The sequence below is a fragment of the Rhineura floridana genome, chromosome 4 (genome assembly GCF_030035675.1).
Source record: "Rhineura floridana isolate rRhiFlo1 chromosome 4, rRhiFlo1.hap2, whole genome shotgun sequence".
NCBI classification, from domain to species: domain Eukaryota; kingdom Metazoa; phylum Chordata; class Lepidosauria; order Squamata; family Rhineuridae; genus Rhineura; species Rhineura floridana.
Window position 1 is genome coordinate 100,801,283 of NC_084483.1, and position 26,561 is coordinate 100,827,843.

A 26,561-nucleotide genomic window follows, 5' to 3' on the forward strand; every position below is an offset into this window, starting at 1 on the left:
GGATTATATTATCCAAGGTGGCACATAAGTGATGTTTCCGCGCTTGTAGATTCAGCAGACCCCAAGGTTTTGGATAGTTTGTTATGGCTATCATGTTCCCGCTTCGAACTAGATTCCATCTATTTTGATTGATAGCTGGAAAGAAATTCGACATTTTCGATGGTTGAAAGATTTGATGCTGATTTATTGCATTTCTTGGAATAGGAGAACCCTCAGGGATCATAGCATTTGAATTAATCCTCAATGGAAGTTCTGTTTGGTTTAATTGAGGTGCCGGAAGTTGAACAGAAGTCCCTTTTTTAGATTTCTTCTTATACTTTCGCTTCCTCTTTTGCTTTTTAGTCATAGACTTTGGCGGATCCAAAAGTTTAAAAAGCTTATTATAATTCATGTTGTTTTTGCAGTGAGTTTTAGAGGTCTTCATATTTTTTGATTTCCTGATTTGTTTGCTTCTGGATGGCTTTTTAGATCTACATGATTTCTTATTTAAAGTCAATAATTGACAGTCTTGTTTTACCATAGTCTGTGTTATTTTCGTGGCTGTGGTTACTGTTGCATCGTCTTTATTTGTTTTCGCAACATTTTTTAGTAGGAGATTCGTTAAAGTTGTAAGTAAAGAGTTTGATTCCGCCACGAATTGCGCAATTTGGGTTAACATCAGAGTAGTTGTATGTGACCAGCTTTCGCTCAGCATAATCGACTTGCATTTTGGTATCTGAGAGATTTCTGTCTCCTGGTGAGGAATAAATTCAGCAGAGCAGCTCAAATTTATTGAGTTTTCACAGTCAGAAGATTCAAGGGCCGGCATCGAGAGCGAGCTGTTCTGAGTAGAGTCATCTAGCATGTTTTTGTCGAATATAAAATCAGCTAGGGATGTTTGAGCAATTTCTTGAGCTAAATTACAAGCTTCATCTTTTCCTGATAGTAAAGCACAGGGAGTAAGGGAAATTGACCAATTATGGCCAGGTGGAACAGCTGGAAGATCTGCCCTTGAAGTGTTTGCAGAATTAGCATCTTTCTTTAAGCAGCAAAAGTTTGTTATTTTCGACTGCTTTGTCCGTTTCGTTGGCGTTGAGCTTAGATTTAGATTATCAATTGGCGTAAGGCCCAGCTTTTTGTAGCTTTTTCTAGTAAGAACCATATTTCAATAGCCCTTAAACCAATGTTATCAGTTGTGTAAATAACAGCTGCTGTTCTGCTATCAGTAAAAATTCCACAAGGATAGATAACTAAATGTAAGTATACATATCCTTTCTCTTTTTCTTTTCTAACTATTTTCTTTTAAGATTTTTCTTTTTCGTTAGTATATTCTAAGGCTTGAAATTAGAGACACCATATAAGAGGAAAGTTTAACTTTAAAGTTTAAAAAGTCAATGAAAATCAATGGAAATCTCTATCTGCAGGAAACACCGATCTTGTTTGGAAGCTTGTTGCATTAAATAGGAAAAGGTTAATATGAGTCCTTGGCTTCAGAATAATGTTCTTCTTCAGTTCATATGCATAGATGGCCAAAAAGGTTTAAAATTTATGATAAAATTTGTGATAAAAAAGCTAAAATTAAAGATAAAATCAAAATATTCAGGAGAGTAGACTTACTGCAGACTGCTCACTGCGGCCATCTTTTTTCCTCCATACAGTATGTTGTTAGTACCTAAAAGGCTTGGGTGTAAAAGAATGTATTTCAGGTGAATTTTGTGTGTGAGAGAGGATTAAGTCAAAGAGGAATAAAGTACACATAGCGCTGTCTGTGTGTATCTGTTTTCTCTTGTCTTTTTTTTACCTACTTTTATATTCTTGTAATATATTTTTCAAACATCATATGCTGTAAATTCTTCCCTCCCTCACCATGTTATGAGTTTATGTGATGTTCCCATTAGATCTGTGGTACAATTTAAAGCAGGGCGCTAATCTTCCTGTTGCGCCTAAATTGCTGGCTTTTATATTATTCATGGCATAGAATCTATGGCTGTAAGGAAACCTGAAGGTGCCACAGCTTCTGACTACTCATTTGCACATTCAGTACTGAGTCTTTGCAGGGTAATTCCCCAGTGGAGAGAGCCATAAATATCTCTGAATGATCTTTTTTTTTGGCAGTGGGGGGGAATACAATATGTGTGCTAATATAGAATTTAACACTAAAGAAGGAGATGTAATCTGTGAAAATGTGGCAAGCTCCAAATTCAATAAAGTCCTGGCTATCGATTGACTGGTTGTACAAATTGGACAAGTTGGCAGCTAATTGGGTGCCTTGCTTAGGCAACATGTTTAACATGGCTTTTAAAAGGAGCATTGAAGTCACTAACTTAGAATGTCAGAGGATAACTGTACCATGACCAAAAGGGTCAGTAATTAAATGGCACATAGGTTAATTGCAGGGACTGACAGGAGAACTGAGCTCAAAATACATTAATGTAGCAAGGAGAGAGAGAAGAGAAGCTTCAGAAATCTGTTACACATTCAAGCCCATCCATGGCAATTTTAGTTGAGGTTAGACTTTGTGTTCATTAATGTCTGGAGCTGGAATCAGAGAATACAGCCAGACATGGGGGTGGCCAGCATAAGATTTCAGTGTAGCTCTCAGACACAGACCCACATTTCATTAGTTTTTCATATCATCAGCCCACATAATCTTTCTGTTGTGAGAAATCTTAATCTTTTTGACATTGTATAGGCTGATGTTGCTATTGGGTTTTGTTGCATTGCATCAAAAAGCACTTCATGAATTAATTCAAATAAATGTAGATATTTTGGAAATGGATTCTAGGGTCAGAATTTACTGCAGCAGTTTATGACAGATTTTATTGCCATGTTCTTTAATTCACTCAGTCCATTTTCTGTCCTTACTCCACATCACTGAAGCAGATTCATACAGCATATCTGTATTTTAATTGCTGCACCAATGTGGGTTAGAATATGCAAACTTTCTGCCTTTACTATGGCATTCTAACATCATTTGTTTTCTTCCAGGTTTGTTTCCAGCAGTTCTGAACTTGGCTTCCAATGCTCTCATCTCAACAAATGCTACATGTGGGGAAAGAGGTCCTGAAATGTACTGCAAGTTGGTTGAACATGTACCTGGCCAACCAGCAAGAAATCCTCAGTGTCGGATCTGTGACCTGCACAGTAGCAATCCAAATCGTATGTGTACAATTTTTGTTTTATGGTTATTTGTGTGTGCTTCTGTGTGTGTGTGTTCAGTCCTTCATAGATTTTTCTGAACCACAACTGATATTGGAGGAAACAGGTTGTGGGATGAACTGTCCTTGACCACCAGTGAAAGGTTCCCTTTCAGATCTAATGTCAGCTTCTGTGGGTTTGTGGGATTTTTAGCAAAAGTCATGAGGAAAGGATTAAGCAACCCCTGCATACAATGGGCCTGATCCTGCTTCTCCCCCCACTTTGCATCTCATATTTAAATAATAAAAAAAATGCACATTATTGCCTTGGCTGGAAAGTTTGGTCCTCTTTGTTGTAAAATAAGGAACTTGAATCCCTTTGTCTATCTTTATATAGTAAACCAGGTTTTGAATCATTTGGATTTTTTCCCCTGGCCTGGGGTTGTGCATGTAATTCCTCCCCGCTTCAATTTCCCTTTTTAGTGTTGTTTTCCATGAAAAGGAAATTCTAAAAGATTACTTCAGAACAGATACTTAATCAACTTTTGGAATAATAAATAATCCTAATGTTTAAATACTGAATCCAGTCTGTCCCCAAACTCCTTGGCTAAGTGCAGTACAGAGGGATGCATACATGCAGGGTCCATTTTTTCCCAAGGGTCCTGAATAGGGATGGGTGAGAAATTCAGTAAAAGCAAACTGTACATCAGACTACCCCCCCCAGTTTGTAAGTTCATAATCTTTGTAGACTGATCTTGTTTGCTATGAGTTTCCACAGCTTTTCCTGATACTAATTTTTTCAATTAAAAAACAGTTAATATAATGACATTATTGACATCTTCGATCTGAACTGGTGAAATGTGTATTTCCTTTAACGTCTGCGTCATTGAGGTGACTATGTTAGCCATTAACCTTCATGGTTTGATTCTTAAACTATCTCTCCCTGATATCTGTTTGGTTTTTTTAATCTCTGTGACTTTTAGTAAAGAACTGTGAGTTTGGCTAGTCTGTTGTCTCAGACAGGCATAAGCAACTTATATTTTTCAGAACACTGAAAAACTGTCCAAGGTGTGTGGGTGGAAGGGGAGAAGAAAGCAAAATAAGCTGGTTAACTTAAAACAGGCTGATTGTAAGTCCAAAAATTCAGCAGACAGCAGCACTCAAGGCTGAAAGATAAATTGGGCTCAGTTTTCAACTTTCAAAATTATATCACATAGCTGAGCTGGGGAGAAATGTACACGCCTCTTTTAATTGCTTGTATGTTTGGGGAGGGGGAAATACTTTAATCTCCTCTCTTTGGACAAACAATAACTCTGAGGCAAGATACCTACTTGATGGACAATAACCTGGCTCATTTACTTTTGAATAAAAGAATTGCAGCCCATCATTAGAAAAAACAAAACCAAAAATGTTATTTTTCAGCAATGGAAAAGGCTGAAATGGGAGAAACAGAAGATAACAAAACACTAATTACAATGGACCATAACCAGCTGCCAGTTCATCAAAAACAACAATCAAACAAGCACCAAACTACAACATTCTTCCCTAGTTTAGATCCAGGAAGGGAATCTATCTATTGAAGTACCTCCTGCACATGAGATACCTTGTGACTAGATCAGAGCAAGTCTGCCTCTTTTCTTCCTGCATGTACCTGAAACAGTGTGGGCATTTCCCTGGTTATTCCCAGGAATGTTCTTACACAGTGGGGACCCATGCCACATAATTTTGTCCTCTTTGAAGCCCCAGGGAGGAGTAATTTCATCAGTTGCTTATCTGTGTGGGTCTATGGCCATCAGCATCTACTAAGTGAATACTAACTGGTTGTGTTTTTATTCTGAAGTCCCACTCTGTCTGTTTACCAGCTCTGTGCTCTTTTAGCCTCTGTAAAGACCTGTGCACTTGTACAATTCTGTTTCCTACTGTTAGTCTGCAGTGCAGAGAGCTATTAGAACACATGGCCTTTGATTACAATCCCATCATATTTTAATTTTTCAAAATGTTCATTTGGCATAATGAACTTTTTTATTTTCCCAGAGATGGCCCTAATAAGAATGTCATGTAACCAGACTTTAAATGGTCCCCTTAGAATTTTTGAATCTGGTGTACCTTCCCTTAATTACTATACAAGGAAATGAACTCACACTCCCCAGTTAACCATGTATGAGCACAAATTAAAGACCATTCTTTGATGGGTTACCTGTGCAAGCTAACTCCCTTGTCATTCATCACTGAGGTTGCTCCTTAAGCTGGCAGTTCTATCCTTTTTTTTTCTTGGTGGTGTATACTATAGTTTGTCTCTCCCTTTTTAAAACTGGGAATACATTCCAGCAATTAATCAATGGTTTCAAATTAATTAAGATTAAACTTCTGTAATGGGATTACAGTTAATTGTATATTCATCTCTCATCCCTCCTTTTCATGACTAACCCTTATATCAATTTAACTTGAGGAGGCTGATAGCAAAATTTCCAATTAGGCAACTTCTATCACTATCACCTTGGAGGCCTGAGTTTGATTTACAGCTGATTTTCCCCCACTAAGATACTTTTAAGCTGATTGTTGAAAAAAGATCAGACATATTAAAAATGATCACACAGAACTGAGAGCACACAGAATTCGCCCTTGCTATTTTTTTAAAATACAAAGATGAATCCAGTAATAACTCAATTCTCTCCCTAATTTTATAACATGCTACTCTCAATGCTTCCTGTGTGCTACTGAATCATTTAATATTTGTGTACAGTTTATGACATTGGCAGTTTTAAGACTTGACACCGTCTCTTCCTTCCATGAGTGCTTTAATTGTGTTTTCAAATATGTTCAGACATTCCGGCTTTTCACTAGTGAGGCAAGGTTCCTTTCCTTGAGTGAGCTGCTGATGTGAATCAAAGTATGAATTTGTAAACATTATCAACCTGGTTCATAAATTTAAATAACAGGTGGCTTCTCATATGCAAAAAACAAAGAATATGTGATATATAAACAACTTTGGTATTATCTGTTGAACCTATCATACAAGAAAGATCAGTGAAGACAAGGAGGGTCCCATTGGCTGGATTAGGATATGCATGTGCAACAAGGCATTGTACCCTTTGATATCCTAGCTAGATACTTGTATCTGGTTGTTAGGATCTGTGGATGCAGTTTCTGTTGTTGTCATGATGCAGACTACCACAAGAGACTAACAGTTCTAATCATGTCTCCTAAATGTGAGTCCTGTTGAATTCAGTGGTGCTTACTCCCAGGTAAGTGAGGTTAGGATTGAAGCCTTAGACATTAACCTATAGAGACAAGCAGAATCAGGAAGGCCAGTAGCATAACTCACATTGGATCTGGACTAGCTAATGAAACTAGCCATTAGTGCTTCCTCAGTATGACATGTATATTACTCCTCCTCCTCCTCTGCTTTTACTTCTGCTATGACTATTTCTTCATACAGCAGCTGATAGCATCATTTGGTGTAATTAATTAGGCACTGCTGCTGAACTCATGTGGACTATACATGGGAAACACAGTTCAAATCTCATTGAAATTAATGGTGATTTCATTGCAGCCAAAGAACAGCGCATGTTGTTTTAGGATGCCTTATGGGTAGAAAGACTAGGGCAATGTGTAAGAGAGAAAGGTTTGTTATGTTGGTAGTGTCTGTCTGTCTGTCTTAACTCTGTCTTTAATCTCCTCCTGCTTATGTCATAGAAATATACTTCATAATAAACCTTTGTGTGCACTTTTAAAGTCTGCACTGTGTCATGATAAGCACAAGATTTTTTTAAAATCCAGGGTATTATAATATATGCCTGTATACAATGGAATGATTAAGTTAAGTGGGTTGAAGTAGAATGAGTGGGTGAGACAGAAGTCAAGTCATATTCATTGCTAATCAACTTCATTATTATTTTGAATTTTACTGTTGTTCCAACAGTGCAACATCCAATAACAAATGCAATTGATGGCAAAAATACTTGGTGGCAAAGTCCAAGCATTCAGAATGGGGTGGAATATCACCATGTGACCATCACACTTGACCTGCGGCAGGTAATCTTTATTCTTTGATTCTGCTGTTGTATTATGGTGACAAAATTTGCTATTATTTTTCTACCAGTCTGCCTACTTTTAAGCATCCATTATTTCCTGGATTATAATTAGGCCCTGATTAACTGACACAACCAATGTGAAAAGTAATTTTTAATACTCCCCTACATCATACTAGATTTCAGGGCAGGGAACAGCATTTAACAAATATTAAAAAATGAAAAAACCCACAAGAATGTTTAGAACGATTACAGGTGGGAAGGACTGTAGTTATTAATAAGAGTATAGGCTCTGCATGCAGACGGTCCAAGGTTTAATCCACAACATTTCCAGGTCAGGTTGAGAAAGACTCCTGACAACACCAGTAGTCAATACAGATAAAATATTGAGCTAGATGGAACCATAGCAGTGGAGACTGGTAGCTTGAATGTCAGTGGGGAAATGAATCCATTACAGGTTTTAGTCTGAGCTTTCAACATACAACAGCACCTTGGAAAGCTCCTTGAAAGTTTGGACTAAAACCTGGAGCTGATTCACTGCCCCACTGATATTGGAGCCACCAGTCTCCACTGACCAATAGTCTAACTCAGTATAAGGCAGCTTCCTTTGCTTCTTTGTATGCTACTTGGCTAACCCAAACAAATTAATGCTCATATTGGTGATCTACCACACAATCAATATAACATTATATAATTAGGGTTTCTTGTTCTCCATTATTAGAAAAAAGTTGGTTATTTTTCTCATCAGTAATCCCCTGTACATCACACCCTCTGACATTATGATCTCATGTGGATAGAACACTCACATGAGCAATTATTTGTGTATGGGGATGAAGATAACATCTGCATTACTTTTTTCAGTACACCTTTTAAATATGCAACTATAGGAATGTCTAGCACCAAGGCTGATAGCTAGAACACTGAAAATTAATCTTTAAATGTTCTCAGAAACACAAAAATATATAGAGGTTAAAACACAATGTTTTGTTGTTGAAAAACTACAAATTGTGAAAAATGTGTTTCAGTACAGTGGGCATAGTTCCAGTTTTCTGTGATCCATGCAGGCCTTTGAAGAAATGTCATCTTGCTACAAAAAGCTCTGCAAAGTGTGTATCACTTTTTTTAAAAAAAGAAAAATTGAACCTAGTATATTTGGAAAGCTAACAAGTTCTGATACATTTGCATAGACTCAGTAGGAAGTCGTCTTAGGTTTCTCATTGCATTTCCTGCCAATCATTTTCTTTTCCTTCCATGGTAAGTTTGATGAAATGACAGTTGTATAGATTCTAGAAGACTGTTAGCATTTACTGTTCACAAGAATCGTGGATTATGGCAGGAAGGCAAGTAAGAGGACTTCGAGTGACAGAATAGTAGTTTTATTTCCCTTTAGCTAATGCAAATACAGAGTATCTACTGGCTGCCAGAAATAACACATCACAATGTAATATTCTCTCCTGCTGCTACTCAGTATCCAAGAAATTAAAAATAGCTTAGATAACCTAGGAGGCTCCACCCTTCCCTTTACTCATTCTGAATGGAGAATTATCATGCTGACTCCTGAAGCTGTTCTCTTGACTGTAGGATTGATCCTACTCCCGGTGTGACAATAGCCAGAACACCAGCAGAGTTGATGGGGGATAAGAGTAGAGATTAATGTAAAATGAAGTGGAACTGAGTGTATTTCATTTGCAGGAACAAGAAACAGATCCAGCTGCAAACCTTAAGATGAAAGAGGCTCCATCAAGGCATGTAGATCCATTTAATAAAACCAGTCTAGAACGAAATAAGGAACTTTATATGAGGTGACCTGGCATGTATAACCAGCTAAGATTCCCTTTGGCAAAATTCTATGGTCTTTTCAGTTAACACCCACAAATCACTTGCTCTCCCTTACCCAATGGAGACTGACTGAGTGAAGTATAGTTTTATTTTATTACATTTATACCCCACTTATCTTTCATCAAGGAACTCAAGGCAGCATGCATGTGGTTTCTGGGTGGTCTCCCATCTAGACAATGACCAGACCCAAATCTGCTTAGCTGCATTCCTTTTACCACTAAGATGCTCCTGTGTATTTGTTCAGAATCTTTTCATTCCCTCTGTGGTTCCTCTGCCCTAAGAAAGAGATCAGCCTATGTTGACTCCACTGTCCCAAATCTTTCTCACAACCTTTTTTGTATCTTTTTATTTATTTATTTGTTTGTTTGTTTGTTTCATTTATAAACCGCCCATAGCGAGTGGCTCTCTGGGCGGTGTACAAAAGGTTAAAATACAAAATCACAATAAAATCAGCCTACAAACAATGAATACAAGCAGGAACAAAAGAAAAGAATTTTTTTTTTAAATTATAACATAAACGCTTAAAATGCCTGGGAGCATAGCCAGGTCTTAACCTGGTGCCGGAAAGATAGGAGCGTAGGCGCCAGGCGTACCTCTTCGGGGAGGCTGTTCCACAGTTCGGGGGCCACTACAGAAAAGGCCCTAGATTGAGTAACTGTCCTCCGGGCTTCTCGATGGGTTGGTACTCGGAGGAGGGCCTTAGATGCTGAGCGAAGTGACCGGGTAGGTTCATAGCGGGAGAGGCGTTCCACAAGATCTTCAGCTGTGCTCAATAAACATCACAACCTTTATGAACCCCATCACTTCTGAAAGTTCAGGTTTATGACTTATAATAATAGAATCATAAGAGTAGAGTTGAAAGGGGTCTATAAGGCCATCGAGTCCAACCCCCTGCTCTATGCAGAAATCCAACTTAAAGCATTCCTGACAGGTAGCTGTCCAGCTGCCTCTTGAATGCCTCCGGTGTTGGAGAGCCCACGATCTCCCTAGGTAATTGGCTCCATTATTGTACCTCTCTAACAGTTATGAAGTTTTTTCTGATGTTTAGCCGAAATTTGGCTTCCTGTAACTTGAGCCCATTATTCTGGGTCCTGCACTCTGGGATGACTGAGAAGAGATCTTGGCCCCCCTCTGTGTGACAACCCGAAAGAGGCGGTAGTGAGACCACTTCTGAAGAGACCCAGAAAATTTTAATAACTATAGGCTGGTGGCAAATGTTCCATTCCTGGGCAAAGTCCTTGAACGAGTGGTTGCAGGCCAGACACTCTTGGATGAGACTGATTATCTGGATCCACTTCAGTCGGGTTTCAGGCCTGGTTTTGGCATGGAAACAGCCTTGGGTTCCCTGTTATGATGACCCTGTCAGAGAAAGACAGGGGGAGTGTGACTCTGTTGATTCTCCTTGATGTCTCAGTGGCTTTCGATACCATCAACCATGGTATCCTTCTGGGAAGACTGGCTGAGTTGGGAGTGGGAGGGACTGCATGATGGTGGTTCCGCTCCTACTTGGCGGATTGGCTCCAGAAGGTGGTGCTTGAGGAACATTGCTCGGCACCCTGGATTCTCCAGTATGGAGTTCCACAGGGGTCATCTCTGTCCCCCATGCTGTTCAACATCTACATGAAACTGCTGAGTGTGGTCATCCGGAATTTTGGAGTGTGTTGCCATCAGTATGCTGATGACAGGCATCTCTATTTCTCCTTTTCATCTTCTTCAGGTGAAGCTGTCAATGTGCTGAACTGGTGCCTGGCTGTGACAATGGACTGGATGAGGGCAGTCTAAGGCCCAATCCAGACAAATAAACTAAGGCCCAATCCAGACAAGACTGAGATGCTGTTAGTGGGTGGTTCTTCTGACCGGATGGTGGTTGTCCAACCTGTCCTAGATGGGGTTCCACTCCCCCTGAAGGAGCAGGTTTGTAGCTTGGGGGTTCTCCTAGAACCATCTCTGTCACTTGAGGTTCAGGTAGCCTTGGTGGCATGGAGTGCCTTCTACCAACTTCAGTTGGTGGCCCAGCTACGCCCCTATCTGGACAGGGATAACCTGGCTTCAGGTATCCATGCTCTGGTAACCTCCAAGTTAGATTACTGCAATGTGCTCTACATGGGGCTGCCTTTGAAGATGGTTCAGAAACTGCAGCTTGTGCAAAATGCAGTGGCCAGATTGATAACAGGGACCAGACAATTCGAACATATAATAATAATAATAATAAAAGTTTATTTTTAGGCTGCCTATCTGGCCGAATGAACGGCCACTCTAGGCAGCATACATAGATTAAAATAAGATACAACATATAAATACAGTTCCAACATCAGTCTTCAAATAATCAACCCACCCACATCTGTACGTTATAAACTAAAATTACCTAGGAATCCTGTATGCCCGCTGAAACAGCCATGTTTTTAATCCTTGGCGAAAACCTACCAGGGAGGGGGCATGGCGAAGATCACATGGGAGAGAGTTCCAGAGGGTGGGGGCCACAATCGAGAATGCCCTCTCTCTGGTCCGCACCAGCCTAGCTGTTTTCACTGGTGGGACCGAGATAAGGTCTTGTGAGGCTGATCTTGTCAGGCGGCATATTTGGTGATGCTGGAGGCGCTCCTTTAGATAGACTGGACCGAAACCGTATAGGGCTTTAAAGGTTAACACCAACACCTTGAATTGGGCTCGGTAGACAACTGGTAACCAGTGTAGGTCTTCTAGCACTGGAGTGATATGATCCCGGCGGCGGCCGTTCTTAATCAGCCGTGCTGCCGCATTCTGTACCAGTTGTAATTTCCGAACCGTCTTCAAGGGTAGCCCAACGTAGAGCGCATTACAGTAGTCTAAGCGAGACGAGACCAGGGCATGCACTACCCGCGGGAGCAGATGGACCAGAAGATAGGGTCGCAGCCTCTGTATCAGATGTAATTGATACCAAGCTGCCTGGCTCACTGCTAACACCTGAGCCTCCATGGACAGCTGGGAGTCAAGAATGACCCCGAGGCTGCGAACCTGGTCCTTTAGGGGCAATCTTACCCCATTCAACACCAGGTCAATATTTCCCAATCTTCTCTTGTCTCCCACAAGCAGTACCTCGGTCTTGTCGGGGTTCAGTTTCAGCCTGTTTCCTCCCATCCATTCACTTACGGACTCCAGGTACTTGGAAATAGTATCCACAGCCAACTCCGGTGAGGTCTTAAATGAGAGATAGAGCTGAGTGTCATCCGCATATTGGTGGTGCTGCAACCCAAATCTCCTGATGATGGCCCCCAGCGGCTTTACATAGATGTTAAATAGCATGGGAGAGAAGATAGAGCCCTGTGGCACACCACAATTAAGAGGCCAAGGGTCTGAAACCTCCTCTCCCAATGCCACCCGTTGGTGCCTGTCAGAGAGATAGGAACGGAACCACCGTAGAACAGTGCCTCCAATTCCCATTCCCTCCAGGCGGCCCAGGAGGATACCGTGGTCGACGGTATCAAAAGCCGCTGAAAGATCTAGGAGGACGAGGAATGAGTGTTCTCCCCTATCCAACGCCCTCCTCAAATCATCCACCAGAGCGACCAAGGCTGTTTCAGTTCCATGACCAGTCCTGAAGCCCGATTGGAATGGATCTAAATAATCTGCTTCCTCCAAGTGTGTCTGTAACTGTTTGGCCACCACACGTTCGATCACCTTGCCCAAAAATGGTAGATTAGAGACTGGGCGAAAGTTGTTCAGATCTTGGGGATCCAAGGAGGGCTTTTTCAAGATGGGCTTTATTACCGCCTCCTTGAGGGCAGATGGCAATGCACCCTCTTCCAAGGAAGCATTTACCACCACCTTGATCTCATTGCTCTGTCTCTCTCTGCAGCCCACAATGAGCCATGTGGGGCAAGGGTCAAACAAACAGGTGGTCGGTCTCACAGTAGAGAGCACCTTGTCCATTTCCTCAGAGGGAAGAGGCTGAAACCGATCCCACCAGACCTGATAGCAACTGGCTGTCTCTGGCCTGCTTCCTGTGTCCACGGCATACGGAATCGAGCTCTTCAGGCAATCGATTTTATCAGCAAAATGTTTTGCAAATGTGTCACAGGAGGCTTTAGAGTGCTCCATGGGGTCCTGTGCAACTGGACCGACCAGGCTATGGACCACTTGGAACAACCTCCTGGGACAACATTCTGCGGATGCAATAGAGGCAGCAAAGAAATATCTCTGCTGTCTTTGTTGCCACTTGGTAGGCCACTATTGCTGCTCTAACCAGTGTCCGATCGTCTTCGGAGCGAGATTTCCGCCACCGGCGTTCTAGTAGTCTCACCTCCTGCCTCAGACCCCGCAGACATGGTGTATACCAAGGTGCGGTTTGAGTTCTATTCAGGGGGAGAGGACTTTTCGGAGCCACCCGGTCTATCGCCCTGGTGATCTCCCTATTCCACTCTGTCACCAGGGTTTCGACCGGGTGAGCTTCAGACAGCTCCAAATCTCCCAGCGCCATCAGGAATCCTTCTGGCTCCATCAGGCGTCTGGGGCGGACCATCCTAATAGGTCCCTGTCCCCTGCGGAGGGTGTGCGGCAATAAGAGGTCCATATTCACCAGATAGTGATCTGACCATGACACGGGGTTTGAAGAAATAGCCCCCATTTTCAGAGCACTCTCTTCCCCTCCAGAGGCAAATACAAGGTCGAGAGCATGACCGGCTACATGGGTGGGCCCAAAATTACTAAGGTGCAGTTCCCAGGAAGTCATGGTTTCCATGAAATCCTGAGGGGATCCGTCTCGGCATGCAGGTTAAAGTCCCCCAAAACCAAAAGGTTAGGAGAGAAGACCCGCACGTCCGAGACAACCTCGAGCACCTCGGTCAGGGAGTCAGCTGTGCAGCGGGGTGGGCGGTACACAAGGAGAATCCCTAAACTGCCCTTAGGGCCCAACCTCCAGTACATGCAATCAACAAACTTGGTCTCGTGGAGAGGGGGTCTGGTGAAAATCAAGGACCCACGATAGATAACTGCCACTCCCCCTCCCCGCCTACCAATCCTTGGCTGCTGCGCGTACTGGAAACTGGCTGGACACATGGCCTCAAGGACAGGAGCTGAGGCCTCATCCAGCCAGGTCTCCGTAATGCATCTCCGTCTGCGTTCTCATCCACGATCTTGTCGTGGATGAGGGATGTTTTCTGTACTACAGACCTGGTATTACACAACAGCAGTCGAAGATTGGTTGGAGCTGTACATCCCCCAGTTATCTTCTGGTGGTGGGCAGGCCCAGAACAGGGGATAGATATTATGCATCTATCCCTTGTTCCCCGATACTGGCCTGGCCTGCCTCTCACACCCCTTTGGCATCTGCCGCCTAGCCTGTTAATGTCATGGCTTCCCACCCTCCCTACATGGACCCTCTCCACTCTGCACATGTCCCCTTCCCGCCTGGGCCTCAACAGAATCCCTCACCCCCCCAACAACCCACGCAAGTTATCAAAATCTGTTATTGACCACCTCCCTGCACGGTCCAGTTCTTCCAAGGTAGTCAGAGCTGGCGTATTAATGGCACTCTTTCCCTTTCCCTTGAGTACAAGCCACAAGGGGGCTGGCAGGCAGCACCCTGATCTATCACTCCACGTTCTTGCTCCACCACCTCAACCACTCCAGGAGCGCCGACGCCACAGCAACCTGGCAACAGAGAACACTCACAGCCACCTGGAGGCGCAGGCCCGGGCGCCCACCAGGCCCAAAATGCCTCAACACCAATTCTGGCCCACTTGCATTGGCTGCCTGTATGTTTCTGAGCTCAGTTCAAGGTGCTGGTTTTAACCTATAAAGCCCCAGAATACCTGATGGAATGCCTCTCCCTACACAAACCCACCCATACACTACGCTCAACATCCCTGGCCCTCCTCCCGGTGCCTACTCCAAGGGAAGCTAGGAGGCTGGCAACAAGGGAGAGGGCCTTCTCAGTGGTGGCCCCCAAATTATGGAATGATCTTTTTGATGAGGTGTGCCTGGCACCAACACTGTTATCTTTTCGGTGCCAGGTCAAGACTTTCCTCATCTCCCAGGCATTTTAGCATGTGTTTTTAAATTGCTTTTTAAAAATGAATTTTTAAAATTTGTATATTTGTTTTTAATGTTTTTAATTGTTGTAAACCGCCCAGACAGCTTCGGCTATGGGGAGGTATATAAATGCAATAAATAATAAATAAATAATAATAATAACCTTTCAAATACTTGAAGAGTGCTATCATATTTTCCCTTCTCTTCTCAAGGCTGAACATGCCCAGTTCTTTCTGTCTCTCCTCATAGGGTTTTGTTTCCAGTACCTTCCTAAAAAGACTGTTTTACCTTCCTAAAAATAATCTTCCCAGTGTCCTCTCCTGACCACTTCAACAAGGTTCACAACTCTTCAGCCCACCCTCTGAGTTATTATTTCTGATCGCATTAACATAACCTTGAGAATAACAATCTAAATGGCCCACTTGCTAATCAACTCACTATAGTAGTCAAAGAGAGCTCAGTGCTACTCCAGGGGGGGAAAAGGTACAGTAATCTGTACCTTTAAAATCAGCAGGGAATTGGTCACCTCCCTTCCCATTAATGCTTACCAAGAGCTTCCTCTCCAAAAGCCTAAAGGAGTTATCAGTTGGAGTAGACTTCTGCAAAAACAGGGCTACTTGCGAGTCACAAGAGAGGTGCCCCACTAGAAAAGAGCAGAGATGAGCAAACTAGCCTCTGCACTTCATGTTGGCCTCTTCCTTACTGTTGCACTTGTTCTTCACTACACAACTCCACTTTTTACACCCCTGACATGTTTCCAACTGATGGTTTGGTCATGCAGAAATCAGGCTTGAAAGACTTGGGGCAACTAGGTCAGAAGTCTCAGCAGAAGTCTTAGATCATCAGTTTTATGGATGATGCAAAGCCTTCCTACCCCCTCCCTTTCAGGCTTCTACTCAATCTTTTTTTTTAACAAATATTTGCATCACTCACAAAATTCTTGACCACTCTTTCTCATTTTTATTAGCTTTCATTTTCCCAAGTATGATCCACATGAGTAAGCAGTAATAATTAGGGGAAAGGCCACTTAAGCTAAATTCTTGTTTTTAGGGTTATTTTGTGTTCAAGAACCCTGACTCCCTCATAGCAAGATATTTTTAAGTGCAATTCTCTTCTAGGCTTGCACCCAGCTCTAACTGCATTCATATGAAACTACTATAGTCCCAGACTCCCACCTGACAGGTAAGCCTGGTAGGTAAAAGGTGTGAAGAAAAGAAGATCTTTCTATTAATTTGTATACCACCCTTCCTCGCAGAAGGAGCCCAGGGTGGTAAACAAAAACACTAACAGCTAGGGTTGCCAGGTCAGAAGCATCCCAAAACCTGAGATTTTAGGGGTTGGCCCGAGTGATGTCACGGGGTGGGCCTGAGTGATATCGTGGGGTGGGCCCGAGTGATGTCATTAAGCATGATACATTAAGCATCAATCAAAGTTGCTTGGAGCGTACAATTAAAAATATCTGACTGGAAATTAAGCTAGACATCTTAGCTAAAAGATGGAGCCTGGGTAGGGAACATTTAATCTAGCCAACTTGCTTTCGGCCAGAAGGGTTTAAGTGCCTTCAGGCCAGGCCAGTCACCAGAAGGTCACTGTAGGAAGAAGGAGTCTAGTGTTGTGGAGATGTTAGATGGGAGCATTCAGGAGTAAAGATGGATGCCCCTGAAGGCTGCAATTCTAAACACATGTACTAAGGGACTAAGTCCCCATAGAACTCAACAGGACTTACTTCTGAGTAGATATGTGCTCTACGTAGGGCTGCCTCTGAAGACAGTCCGGAAGCTACAGCTTGTGCAAAACGCGGCGGCCAGACTGATAACGTGGACCAAGCGGTCCGAACACATAACACCTGTTCCGGGCCGCTTGCACTGGCTTCCGGGCCAGATTCAAAGTGCTGGTTTTAACCTATAAAGCCTTACCCGTTCACTACGTTCAACATTAAAGGCTCCGACGAGGTGCGCCTGGCGCCTACACTTCTATCTTCTATCTTTTCGGCGCCAGGTTAAAACCTTTTTATTTTCCCAGGCATTTTAACATATTTTATTGTTGTTAATATATACCAGGCTGTTAAATATTTAATATGTATGGTTTTAGTGTTTCTATTGTTATTTTATTGTATTTTATTGTATTGTATTTACTTTATGCTGTGCACCGCCCAGAGAGCCTTTGGCTTTGGGCGGTATAAAAATTGAATAAAATAAATAAATAAATAAATAAATAAATAAATATACGGCGCTGGACCACAATACCTGCTGGAACGCCTCTCCCAATATGAACCTGCCTGTACACTACGTTCTACATCGAAGGCCCTCCTCCGAGTTCCGACTCATAGAGAAGCTCGGAGGGTGATAACTAGAACTAGGGCCTTCTCAGTGGTGGCCCCCGAACTCTGGAACAGTCTCCCTGATGAGGTGCGCTTGGCGCCGACGTTACTGTCTTTCCGGCGCCAAGTCAAAACCTTTCTCTTTTCTAAGGCATTTTAATCTAACTTAATTTAGTTTTAATATGTGTTGTAATTGCTTTTAGTTTTCTTATTCTTTTACATTGTTGTTGTATTTTACTATGGAATTTTTGTATATTTTTGCACTTTGTTGTACACCGCCCAGAGAGCTATGCTAGTCGGGCGGTATAAAAATCTAATAAATAAATAAATAAATATATTTTGGATTGTGCTGTTGGTAAAACTTGACTAGGGATCCTCTGCAAAGATATCCATATCCAAGCAGGGTTGGCAACCCCCTGCCTAGAATGCCCTGCCCTTATCTTTTAATGTGGCTATTCCAAACTTCTTTGCAGATTTGACCCTTCACTTCAGAAAGAGGTCTGAGAAATGAGTAAGAGTAAGAAGATTCTCTACACTTTCTGTCTGCATAGATGCCCTCCTCCATGCCCTGCACCCAGCAGAAGCTCTGGGCCAGGCGTGATGCAGTGGCATCTCATAGAGGACATCCTCCCCTTTCCTGGGGTGTATGATTTGTCCTGGCCTAGAGCAGAATTTGGGGTAGGCACCCCCAGTTACTTATTTTTCCTGTATGTCTTTTTCTGCTTTGATTTTGTATAAATGCCCTCTTCTGTGTCCTGCGCCCAGCAGAAGCTCTGGGCCAGGTGGGACGCAGTGGCATCTCATAGAGGACACCCTGCCCTTTCATGGGGTGTATGATTTGTCCTGGCCCAGAGCAGATTTTGCAGTGGGCACCCCCAGTTACTTATTTTTTTCTACATGTTTTTGTCCATTTTGGTTTTGCATAGATGCACTCCTCCGTGCCCTGCGCCCAGCAGAAGCTCTGGGCCAGGCAGGACACAGTGGCATCTTGTAGAGGACACCCTCCCCTTTCCTGGGGTATATGATTTGTCCTGTCCCAGAGCAGAGTTCGGGGTGGGCACCCCCAGTTACTTATTTTTTATGATTTTATGACATCATTATGTATTTATGATAATATCAGAAGCCTGATGATTTTGATTGCATAAATGTATTGTTATTCTTGATGGGGAGAGTCTCCCGATCACTATGATATATCATACAGGGTACCCCAACATATATTTTGGGGTTCAGAGACATGTTAAGTTTGGTTTGAAGTTGCTGTAGTTGTCATCTCTTCTTTTTTAGTGTTTTGAACTTTCAAGCAAATAAGAAACTGGGAACTAGGAACCAACTTCAGCGTCGTATCAGTTAAATAGATTAAAGAGTTGCGGGGGCGGCTGACGTTTTGGTGTATATCTCGGGAACCAGACCACCTAGAAACTTAATCTTTTTTTTAAATTGAAACGGAGAGTACGGAGGTTAAGGAATACTAGCCGGAGAGCCAGAGGGCCCCCCCAAAAACTGGAAACTCTGGCCGAAAACCGGAGACCTGGTAACTCTACTGACAACACTCTAAAACATCTTAAAAACAGACTTTAAAATGTATTAAAACAAAACACATTTAAAAACATATTAAAACAAAACAACTTTAAAAACAACTTTTTAAAAAAAGCTTTAAAAAAACCTTAAGAAGCAATTCCAACACATACACAGAGGAATTCTTCAGTAGGCACCAAAAAGATAACAGAGATGGTGTCTGTCTAATATTTGAGGGGAGGCAATTCCAAAGGGTAGGTGCCACAACAGTTATGGTCCACTTCCTGTATTGTGTGGAATAGACCTTCTGATAAGATGGTATCTGCAGGAGGCCCTCACCTGCAGAGCTCAGTGATTGACTGGGTATATAGGGTAAGACGATATTTCCGGTATCCTGGTCCCAAGCTGCATAGGGCTTTATAGACCAAAACCAGAACCCTGAACTTGGCCTGATAGCTAATAGGCAGCCAATGCAGTTCTTTCAGCAGCAGGGTGACATGTTGGTGATATCCTGCCCCAGTGAACAGTCACGCTGCCGCATTTTGACAAGCTACAGCTTCTGGACCATCCTCATGCCCCACATAGAGCATATTACATTGATACAGCCTTTTATGCTTCTCACTTATTAATACTGTAAATAATCAATTCATATCAAAGTAAATATCACATGCACATGCACACTGACTCTGACCCAGATGCTTTTGCATATAACAAGGTATACACTATTGCTGAACTGAAAGTTCTCTGGTCAGAATGTTTGGTTCAAAATTCTGCACTGGGGTGAAAATAAGGAGTAAAGTGGGAATGATTTCAGGGGCTAGCAAAATTCATCCCGTGGTTCAGGACTGCTTACCCTGTAGTGGTAGCAGTCTTCCTTCCTTCCTTCCTTCCTTCCTTCCTTCCTTCCTTCCTTCCTTCCTTCCTTCCTTCCTTCCTTCCTTCCTTCCTTCCTTCCTTCCTTGTGCCACCACTGCAGGTGGTAACAGCAGCAGAGCTTCTCTTTGAGACTACTGGTCACCATTTTCTGATCCAAAATGCCATAGGGGATGCCACTACATTGTGTAGCATACCATTGTTTTCCAGGGAATTTTGGAAAAGAAATTGCAGCTAATGGCTTCAGAGGGACTTCATTGCCACCCTCAGTAATGGCACACTTTTTAAAGGATTTTTAAAAAAAGGAACTGTCACTACAGCAAATTATTCCCTCTCTCCACCCCTACCCCCATTAATTGGTATTCCAAATTGTCTTCACTCACTAGGCAGAGAATCCACAAAAGCAGTAATTGACATATCTACTAGTTTGATATTCCAGAGCAACCAATGCTTTTTAGGTTAGAAATAAGTTCTGTGGCCAATGTGAGACCATTGCCAAATTCAGCAGTCTATGTCTCCTCTTCTGGTCACTCTCTGAAATATTTAATGTGGAGCCCAATTTGCACCTTGGTACACAGGCAATGAAAGAGGTTGGGCAATGGCTAGAGCGCAAGTGGCGAAAGACGTGCTGTGAGGCTGATCAGGTACGAGTAAAACATAACCATGTCTACTGTGTGGCAATGAGGGTGGAAAAGAAGGCCCACTTCTCTGCCTCCATCGCATCCTCAAGTAGCTGTCCAGTGGAGCTTTTCCATATTGTCAGGGGTCTGTTGACATCAACTCCAGGAAATGGAGTTTTAGACCCTTCAGAGGCCTACTGTGAATTGTTTGCAAGGCACTTTGAGGGTAAAGTTGCTGGCCTCTGTAGCAGTCTTGATGCCCCCTCCACATCTACTGTAGTCCCCAATGAGGTGTCCAGTGCAACATCTGCTGCAACTTCTTGGGAACGGTTTCAGTTGATGCGGCCTGATGACGTAGACAAGGTGCTTGCATTGATTCGGCCAGCAATGTGCCATCTCGACCCTTGCCCTTCTTGGCTTATTAAAGCTTGCTGAGGGGGTTTGACCGAGTGGATCCAGGGTGTGGTCAACACATCATTGCAGGAGGGAGTGGTTCCAGCCACCTTGAAGGAGGCGGTGATCTGACCACTCCTGAAAAAGCACACCCTGGATCCATTGCTTTGTGACGAATACCAACTGGTTGCAAATACCCCCTTTTTAGGGAAGGTGATTGAGAGGGTTGTGGCGCAGTAATTGCAGATACTCTTGGATGAAACAGATTATCTTGACCCATCCCAGTCTGGGTTCAGGCCTGGTTATGGGACTGAATCGGCCTTGGTCGCCCTGATGGATGACCTTTATCGGAAGAAGGACAGGGGGAGTGCGACTCTGTTATTCTTACTTGATCTCTTGTTGGCTTTTGATACTTGTCTTGGAGGCACTGTTTTACAGTGGTTCTGATCCTATCTCCAACGTTGTTCTCAGATAATAGCATTGGCTGACTGTCTTTCGGCCCCCTGGCAGTTGTGCTATGTGGTGCCGCAGGGTACCATCTTGTCCCCCATGCTGTTTAACATCTATATGAAGCCCTTGGGAGCGGTCATCAGGAGATTTGGGGCGAGGTGTCAGCAGTATGCTGATGATACCCAGCTCTATTTCTCTTTAACATCTGAATCGGGAGAGGCTGTGCAAGCCCTTGACTGCTGCCTGGACTCGGTGGTGGGCTGGATGAGGGCCAGTAAACTGAGTCTGAATCCTAGCAAGACAGAGGCACTGTAGGTTGGTGGTTCCCAAGTTCAGATAATTGGTCAGTTCCCTGCTTTGGATGGGGTTATACTGCCTCTGAAAGAGCAGGTCTGTAGTCAGATGGTGCTCCTGGTTTCATCTTTATCACTAGAGGCCCAGGTGACCTCCGTGGCTAGGAGTGCCTTTTACCAGCTTCGGCTGGTAAGACCCCTGCATCCGTTTCTGAACAGGGATAGCCTGACCACTTGTCCACGCACTGGTAATCTCCAGGATGGATTACTGTAATGTGCTCTTTGTGGGGCTGTACTTGAGGTTGGTCCGGAAGCTGCAGCTGGTGCAAAATGCGGCGGCAAGATTGCTCACTGGAGCAGGGTATCGCCAACATGTCACCCCACTGCTGAAAGAATTGCACTGGTGCCCATTTGCTACTGGGCTAAGTTCAAGGTTCTAGTTTTGTTGTACAAAGCCCTATACAGCTTAGGACCAGGATACCTGAAAGACCATCTTATTCCTTATATACCCAGTTGATCACTGCACTCTGCAGCTGAGGGCCTCCTGAAGATGCCATCTTATCAGGAAGTCCGTCCTGCACAACATAGGAAACGGACCTTTAGTGTGGCGGCACTTATCCTTTGGAATTCCCTCCCCTTGAATATTAGACAGGCACCATCTCTGTTATCTTTTTGACCCCTATTTAAGACCTTCCTCTTTCAACAAGCCTTTTAAGTTGAGACCTTATCGCAGTCTGTGTTTGTGTTGGAATTGCTTTTTAATATGTTTTTAAACCTTTTCTTTAAAACCAATGTTTTAAACCTTTTTTAAAAAGTGTAGAAAACTTTTGTTTTTAACCTTTTTAAAAAAAAGTCTTGAAAGCATTTAAAAATGTTTTTAAAGATGTTTGTTTTAATGTATTTTAAACTCAGTTTTTATTATGTTTAAAGTGTTTTTAGTGCTTTTGTTTGGTGCCCTGAGCTTCTGCTGGGAGGAAGCGTGGGATATATATCAAACAATAAAATAAAGAAAATAAAAATTGCAGTGGCGTCACTAGAGTTGGTGTCACCCGGTGCGGCCCGCAGCGCCTTCTCTCTCTGAGCACGCACGCGTGCGCAGCCTCTAGTAGCACGCGTGTGGCTTCTAGGAGCATGCGGCCCAATGACAGGGCCCGGGAGCGCGCCGCCACCTTGTTGTCTGCCGCCGCTTCCAACTTCTAACAGCCAAGGAAGTCAGCCGGCGCGCCACGCAAAGACTCTCAGTGGTGGTGCCTAGAGGGGCAGCGGCTCTGGGTGTCACCCCTGTCTGGTGGTGTTACCCGGTGCGGCCTGCACCTGCCACACCACCCTAGTGATGCCCCTGAAAAATTGTTATTATGCACTTCAATTTGATTCAAGGCACTTGGGGGCTCAAGATGTATGTGTAATGCATTCAGGTGGGGTTGATGGGATTTGTTGCCAGAACATCTGGATGCCACCAGATTGGACAAGATTGTTTTAGCATATATACAAATATGACACTGTTTCAGTCATGAGCCCCAAAATAAGCCAAACTGGTTAAAAGTTATAAAGTATTGTCAAAAGACAGGCAATGAATTTAAGAAATAGTTGAATATTGGGCAGGTTTGTTCCTGTTTTTGAAATATATTGCAGATAAGCAGTTTATGAGAAATCCAAATGAAATCTTTAAAACTTGATGTATGGGAATATGTGTGGTCACAAGTGATGATGTAATCACTTCTTTGAAGTTGACTCCCTTTGAGGTCATGAACTCTTCTAATTTTTCATCAGTTGGTGAAAATACACCCTTTTGCCCAGGTGTTTGGGAGATGGTGAGAACTGTAATGAGCCACTCAGTATGAAACTGTTTATCACCTGCTGTTAGTTGAACCTGTGTATTTTAAGGAAGTTTTATCATGTTTTACTTATTATGTATATATGGTTACTGATTATTGGCTTGTTGTATTGTTGTATTCCTGCCCTGGGAATAGTTGGTCAAGAGTGGGTTAGGAATACAATGCATGAATAAATAATGTCCACAGTCATATATATGAAGTCTTTGGCTTGTATACAGTGTAAATTATACTCAGAGGGACCCACAGAAATTAATGGACTAGCTTAGAACTGTTAATCTTAATGGGTCTACTCTGAGTTTAGTTGGACACAACCCATTGTTTCCCTTTTCATGTGTAAACATTATTCAAATATATACAGGGATAAGATTTGATAAGACTAAAGGGTCAATTAATTTGGGCTGCAGGGTGAATAAAGTAAATAACGTCAAAATCTGGAATTATGAAGAATTGAATATGTAAAAAGGTTTAAAGTAAACCCTTTTGTCATTACTTAGTCCATTGATTTCAACAGATCTATTCTGAATAATACGAACATTGGATATCATTCACTGTTGTGAGCTGGTTTGACATTTTTGAATGATGAAAAGTGGGCAATACATAAAGGAAATCCATGTCATAACCTAAAATATGCCTGCCAGTACATCACACCAAGAAGATTGCCTCATTTTTGCATTCATGGGCACATGCTTGTTTACATTTACCTATCATACTAACTGCCCAAAACACTCAAAATTAGGGTTATTAAATAATTTTATTGAATAAAATCGCAATAATGTTAAAATGAAAATGAAACTGGAGACCAATATCACAACTAAACTCCTCAAAATATGCAGCAACTAGTTCGGCCAAATGATAAGTACACAACATCACAAGAGTCAAATTTAAAGCTGTTTGATTCAACAACAACAACAACAAACTTTCTAGAGTCAGATGCTGGATATCACAATAGAGGAGTGGCAAAACTAATAAATCCTATCCATGACAAATCCCTAGGACCAAGAATCCCACGTTTCTTCTGATGAAGCATTAGAACAAACAATGAATAAAAACAGACCAGCAATATTATATAGCATCAAGTACTATCACTAATCAGACCACAAGGTTCCAACTTGAAAAGACTGCTGATTAAATTGCACCACTTCCAGTTGTTCATTCTGCAGAAGCCCTGTAGCAGAGCTGGGGAACCTGTGGCCTGCTAAGTGTGGTTCGACTCCAACTCTCATCAGACCCAACCAACATGGTGGATGATAGGAATTGTAGTCCAACAATGTCTGGAGGTGAACAGGTTTTCTAAGCCCTGACCTATAGGATCTGGTTGCTAGTGTTTCTAGCCATCTTTTTAAAAACCCAGTACATGTGCTGGAAAAGCAGGCACATCAGTAGGACTGCAGGTGCAAGATCAAGTCTTTGAAGCTCCAAAGTTCAAACTTGATTTAGTCTCATCTAACATGGGAACAGTTCAATCTTTTTGTTTCTCAGAATTCCTATACTTTGTTTACATTGTTTACATTCATAGTGCAAGGCAATGATCCTTGGTGTGCTTTCAGCCATCCCATGGGACCTTCACAGAAATAAGAGGAAATTGTTTGAGAATTCTACCATTGCCACTTGTACTCATTTTTTTTTTTTTTTGCTGTGAAATCGTAGAATCATAGAATAGTAGAGTTGGAAGGGGCCTATAAGGCCATTGAGTCCAAACCCATGCTTAATGCAGGAATCCAACTTCATACCAGCAGATGCCTGTCCAGTTGCCTCTTGAATGCCTCCAGTGTTGGAGAGCTCCCCAGCTCCCTAGATAATTGGTTCCATTGTCATACCGCTAGAACGTTTTTCCTGATCTTCAGCAAAAATCTGGCTCCCTGTTACTTGAGCCCATTATTTTGTGTCCTGCAGTCTGGGATGAACAAGAAGAGATCCTGGCTCTCCTCTGTGTGACAACCTTTCAAGTACTTGAAGAGTGCAACTGTATCTCCCCCCTTGAAAGAGACAGTGATCCAACCACTCCTGAAAAAGCCCACCCTGGACCCACTGGTTTGTGACAACTACTGCCCTGTCGCAAATACCCCCTTTTTAGGGAAGTGATTGAGAGGATTGTTGTGCAGCAATTGCAAGTACTCTTGGATGAAACAGATTATCTTGACCCATTCCAATCTGGGTTCAGGCCTGGTTATGGGACTGAATCAGCCTTGTTTGCCCTGATGGATGACCTTTATCGGAAGAACAGGGGGACTGTGACTGTTATTCTTATTTTATCTCTCGTCCATGTGGAGACAGCAGTGCTGAAACAGTAGCCCATGTACTGCTATCCTGCTATTTCTATAGAGATTTGAGGAATGAGCTAATTATCCCACTGCTGTCACCCTTTCCAGGGCATCCAACCAACTTCTACATGGTTTTTCTTCTTGCAGACCAAGAGCAAAGGGTGACAGAAATGTCTGCAAAATTTTTAGCAGGTCCCATTAGAATAAGATCTATAAAGGTACTTTGAGTTTTAATCCGTTACAACTCCTTTTTTATTAGTTGCTAGTTCTACTTATTCATCTCTCTTATGTTGGATTGTGGATTTATCCATTTTACTGATTGGTATCTTATAGAAATGTTAGAATCCTAGCAGAAAATCTCATTAAGCTGTATATTTGCTTTCTATTGCTTTTATTGTATACATGTTAATTGCAATGGCTTGTAGCTAATGCAAATAAAGGATTTTATCTTATTTACTTTTTTTCTTGGTGGCTTTTGATACCATTGACCATCCTTCTGAGCCAATTTGGTGAGATGGGTATTGGAGACATTGTTTTACTGTGGTTCCGATCCTATCTCCAGGGTCGTTTTCAGAGAATTGCATTGGGTAACTGTCTTTCGGCCCCCTGGCAGTTGTGCTGTGGGGTGCCGCAGGGTACCATCTTGTCCCCCATGCTGTTTAACATCTATATGAAGCCCTTGGGAGTGGTCTTCAGGAGATTTGGGTGAGATGTCAGCAGTATGCTGATGATACTCAGCTCTATTTCTCTATAACATCTGAATCGGGAGAGGCCGTGCAAGCCCTTGACTGCTGCCTGGGCTCGGTGGTGGGCTGAATGAGGACCAATAAACTGAGTCTGAATCCTAGCAAGACGGAGCCACTGTGGATTGGTGGTTCCTGAGTTCAGATAATTGGTCAGTTGCCCGCTTTGGATGGGGTTGTACTTCCTTTGAAAGAGCAAGTTAGTAGTCTGGGGGGGGGGGCTTCTTTGTTGCTAGAGGCCAAGGTGACCTCAGTGGCTAGGA

The 26,561-nt window shown here is 42.8% G+C and overlaps 1 protein-coding gene across 7 annotated transcripts in view; it reads left to right on the forward strand.

Moving 5' to 3' along the window:
- Positions 1 to 26,561, forward strand: part of LAMA2 (laminin subunit alpha 2) — a 748,112-nt gene that overhangs the window by 162,295 nt on the left and 559,256 nt on the right. For 6 of the 7 annotated variants that reach the window (XM_061623807.1, XM_061623808.1, XM_061623810.1 and 3 more), the window contains exons 2-3: positions 2,968 to 3,138; positions 7,039 to 7,151. In XM_061623807.1, coding sequence (XP_061479791.1) covers positions 2,968 to 3,138; positions 7,039 to 7,151 — 284 coding nt within the window. Of the gene's footprint in view, positions 1 to 1,035; positions 1,236 to 2,967; positions 3,139 to 7,038; positions 7,152 to 26,561 lie in introns of those variants that run through there. The other variant, XM_061623811.1, reaches the window with a different exon arrangement.